The sequence below is a fragment of the Helianthus annuus genome, chromosome 17 (assembly GCF_002127325.2).
Source record: "Helianthus annuus cultivar XRQ/B chromosome 17, HanXRQr2.0-SUNRISE, whole genome shotgun sequence".
In the NCBI taxonomy this organism is placed as follows: Eukaryota; Viridiplantae; Streptophyta; class Magnoliopsida; order Asterales; family Asteraceae; genus Helianthus; species Helianthus annuus.
In genome coordinates, this window is record NC_035449.2 from 159,887,618 (window position 1) to 159,891,197 (window position 3,580).

The 3,580-nt window shown below is 35.3% G+C and overlaps 1 protein-coding gene across 1 annotated transcript; it reads left to right on the forward strand.

Annotated features, from left to right (window-relative positions):
- The first annotated feature begins 637 nt into the window (after window positions 1–637).
- On the forward strand, window positions 638–2,605 carry LOC110925067 (protein FAR1-RELATED SEQUENCE 2-like). The gene is made up of 4 exons (XM_022169038.1): window positions 638–1,137; window positions 1,528–1,786; window positions 1,929–2,495; window positions 2,579–2,605. Exons 1-4 carry the CDS (start codon window positions 638–640, stop codon window positions 2,603–2,605), a joined length of 1,353 nt encoding a protein of 450 aa, XP_022024730.1.
- Window positions 2,606–3,580: the final 975 nt, after the last annotated feature.

Sequence of the window (3,580 nt, forward strand, 5' to 3'; positions counted from 1 at the left end):
AATCATGCAACAGATATGGCGTTTTGTTCTTTTATCATTGTTTCATTTTTTTGTATTAGTATTTTTATAATGTGTTGTATGATTTTTAATAGCATTATTCAATTATGCAATTTAATCACGTTTTAATTGGTATTTAGACAATTATTAAGAACTGGCAATTGGAGGTTTCAATATTAATTTTAATTGTCATTTACGTTCTAGTATATTTCTTATGTTTATACGATCATTGGCGTTTTACATCTATTTGATTAGTTTTGAATTTTATTTAGTAGTATTTGTGAACATCAGTTATTACTATTTTGTTAATTTGTGTAAACATCAGTTTTGTTAATTATGGAGTTTTCATTATGATGTTATATTTTGTTAATTATTTTTGTTGTTAAGTGTTTTTAATTATTCATCTCATGGCTTTTTTATCATGTCGTTTTTAAATTATGTGTTTATTATGTCTTGTTTATTATTCAATTAATGGCGTTTTAATATATAATGTTATTGTGAGACAACACTGTGTTTTTCTGATTTTTCTGTTCCTCACTGTGTTTTCTCAGACGAAGTTTCTTCCTCGAGTCAAAGGCTTTGCCCCAAAACTGGATTACCATTTATCATTCCTGACGTCAGTGAAGAAATAAAGCCCCCAATGGACATGGTATTCTCAAGCCTCGATGATTTTTATTCAATGTATGTTAAGTATGCCAAGGAGTATGGGTTTTCAGTCAGGAAAGGGACTACAAAGACAAACTCTAAAGGTGTCTTACATATTAAGTATTACTTGTGTACGAGATCTGGGTTATACAAGGACAAGAAGGTTGATACGTTGGACCCCAATCAAAAGGAGCGAGTAGTGCGATCCAACTTTTCAAAGAGGACTGATTGTGGTGAACTGTTATGTGTACTTTTTGAGGCTGGATCATGGAAGGTGTATAAGTTTGTCGAGGAGCACAATCATGATCTTGTTGAACGTCCTGATAAGCATTTTCTTCCAACTGAACGACACCTCACTCAGCTCCAAAAGCATGTTATACACAGCATGTCTAAGCTGAATTTGGGTCCCGTCAAGGCGTTTAATGTTATGAAGACTTGTTTTGGCGGTTTTGAAGAAGTGGGTGCAAGTAAAGTTGAATTTAAGAAATATAAGAGGCAAATTAACTTGTTTATAGGGGAATATGACGCCGATATGGTTGTGAGACATTTGATGAAAAAAAACATTCCCAGCCTAATTTCTCATATGATTACTTCGCAGACGAAGAGAATCATTTGAAGGGACTTTTTTGGTGTGACGATCAAGCAAAACGTAATTACCACGTCTTTGGTGATGTGATTTCGTTTGACGCCACATATCGTTCCAACAAGTAATATTTTATAATTCAACTTCTTCTGTTTTTGGCGTTTTATTAGTTTACATGCAATGGCGTTTTATTAGTTTACATGCAATGGCATTTTATTAGTTTACGTGCAAAGGCGTTTTATTAGTTTACATGCAATGGCGTTTTATTATTGTTTCAGTTCTCATGGCGTTTTCATATGCAGATACTCTATGGTGTTTGTACCGTTCACTGGTATAGACAATCATCACGGAAATGTTACATTTGGTGCAACATTATTGGTGTCAGAAACTGCTGATACGTATATTTGGTTGTTGAGAGTTTTTTTAAAAGCTGTTGGTTCTCAACCAAAAGTTGTTGTCACTGACCAAGATCCAGCAATGAAGAAGGCTATTTCTGTTGAATTTGTTGACACGAGGAATCGGTTATGCATGTGGCATGTGATGAATAAACTTTCTCTGAAGGTTGTTATGCTTTTTTTACCTTTGGCGTTTTAGGATACACTGCGTTTTAAAATAAATGGCGTTCTTTACCTTGTTAGTGTTTTTTTAATTAAGTTTTGTCTTTGTGTTTTTTTTATGCATGGCGTTTTCATGTTATACATAGGTTGGTGTTAGGCTATGCAATTCCACCAATTTTAAAGAATGTATTTGTGGTGTTGTGTGGACGGATATCCTCACACCTGAAGAGTTTGAATCAGAATGGGAAGCGGTTATCGCAGAGTTCAATTTAGCAGATAATGACTGGCTATCTGATATTTTTGCACTTAGGGAATCTTGGATCCCTGCATACTATAGAATGGTGGAGATGTCTGGTCTTATGCGAACGACATCGAGGTCGGAGAATGAGAATCATTTTTTTGGTCAAGTGTGCAATTCGAAAGCTACTCTTGTTGAGTTCATGACGCATTACGGGACTGCAATAGAAGCACAGCGTCACACACACCGGAAAAATGATCATGAATCTCGATACAAAAGACCCCAGTTGAAGAGTAATTACCAATTGTTGGAAGGGCAAGCTCTTGACATATACACAAAAAGTATTTTTTGTGACGTTCAAGCTGAGCTTATTGGAGTTGCGGATTGCATAAATCAGCGTTACGAAGATCAGCCTGATGGGTTTGTTAAGTTTTACATAAATGACTTTCAACAGCCTTGTACATCTTTATTTGCGGTAAATAATGGCGTTTTGGTTTTTATGGCGTTTTCTGTTAATGGCGTTTTATCATATGCAATGTGTTTTTTTTATTTTTTTAGAGAAACATTCTATGCATGGCGTTATAGAGATATTGTTTTTGGCGTTTTTCAGGTAATGTTCCGTAAGTCTGATTGCACATGCAGTTGCTCATGCAGGCGTTTTGAACAGTTTGGTTTGCTATGTAGACATATATTCTATGTTTTGAGAATTATGGACATTAGGGAATTTCCAAAACAATACATTCTGAATAGATGGCGCAAAGAGGCTTCCCCAAACTGCTCTGCTGAATACTCAATTGGTCGTGAATATATGACCGAGCTTGATCCTGATGTGCAAAGTATGATGCGAGATATTATTTTTTCAATGGAATATACTTTGAACCGTTTATCTGGTAATAAAGATAAGCTATCCTTGTACAAGGATCATGTTCAATCTTATATGAAGAAGGTTCAAGATATGCAGATTGTTGCTCCTCCAGCTAGTACTAGGGATAGATTTGCCGAGATAACCGGTCAATATAAAAACCACAAGAATCCGATAAGAGACCCTGTTGGGTATAAATCCAAAGGTTCTAGTTCTCGGAAGCGCCTGAAATCTAAACAGGAGATAGCAATCGTCAAAAAGAAATCAAAGTTGAAATCCGGGGCCAAAGAAAGACAGTGTCAGAACTGCAAAGGCTATGGACACTACGCATCGACATGCAAACATGCCGTAATTAAAAGAAGATCGACAAGGTCTTCGAGAGCTAGTGAAGAGTAGGTTGGCGTTTTGTATTTTTCATTCTTACAGAACACACACAGATGGTCTTTAAGAACCAGTGCAGAGTAGTTTGGCGTTTTATATATTTCAATCCTATAGAACACAGACAGATCTTAGTTTGGCGTTTTACATCATTTTTATACATCATTTTTTTCATCTTTTTTTTCTACCTATTTGTTCATAACATGCTACTTCGAAGTTACATAGCAAACAATATAAGATCGGACAAGGAAATCAAACGCCAAAAAAAAAAACAATAACGCCACTAAATAAAACTACCATAAACTTCTAATTTTGGTCAT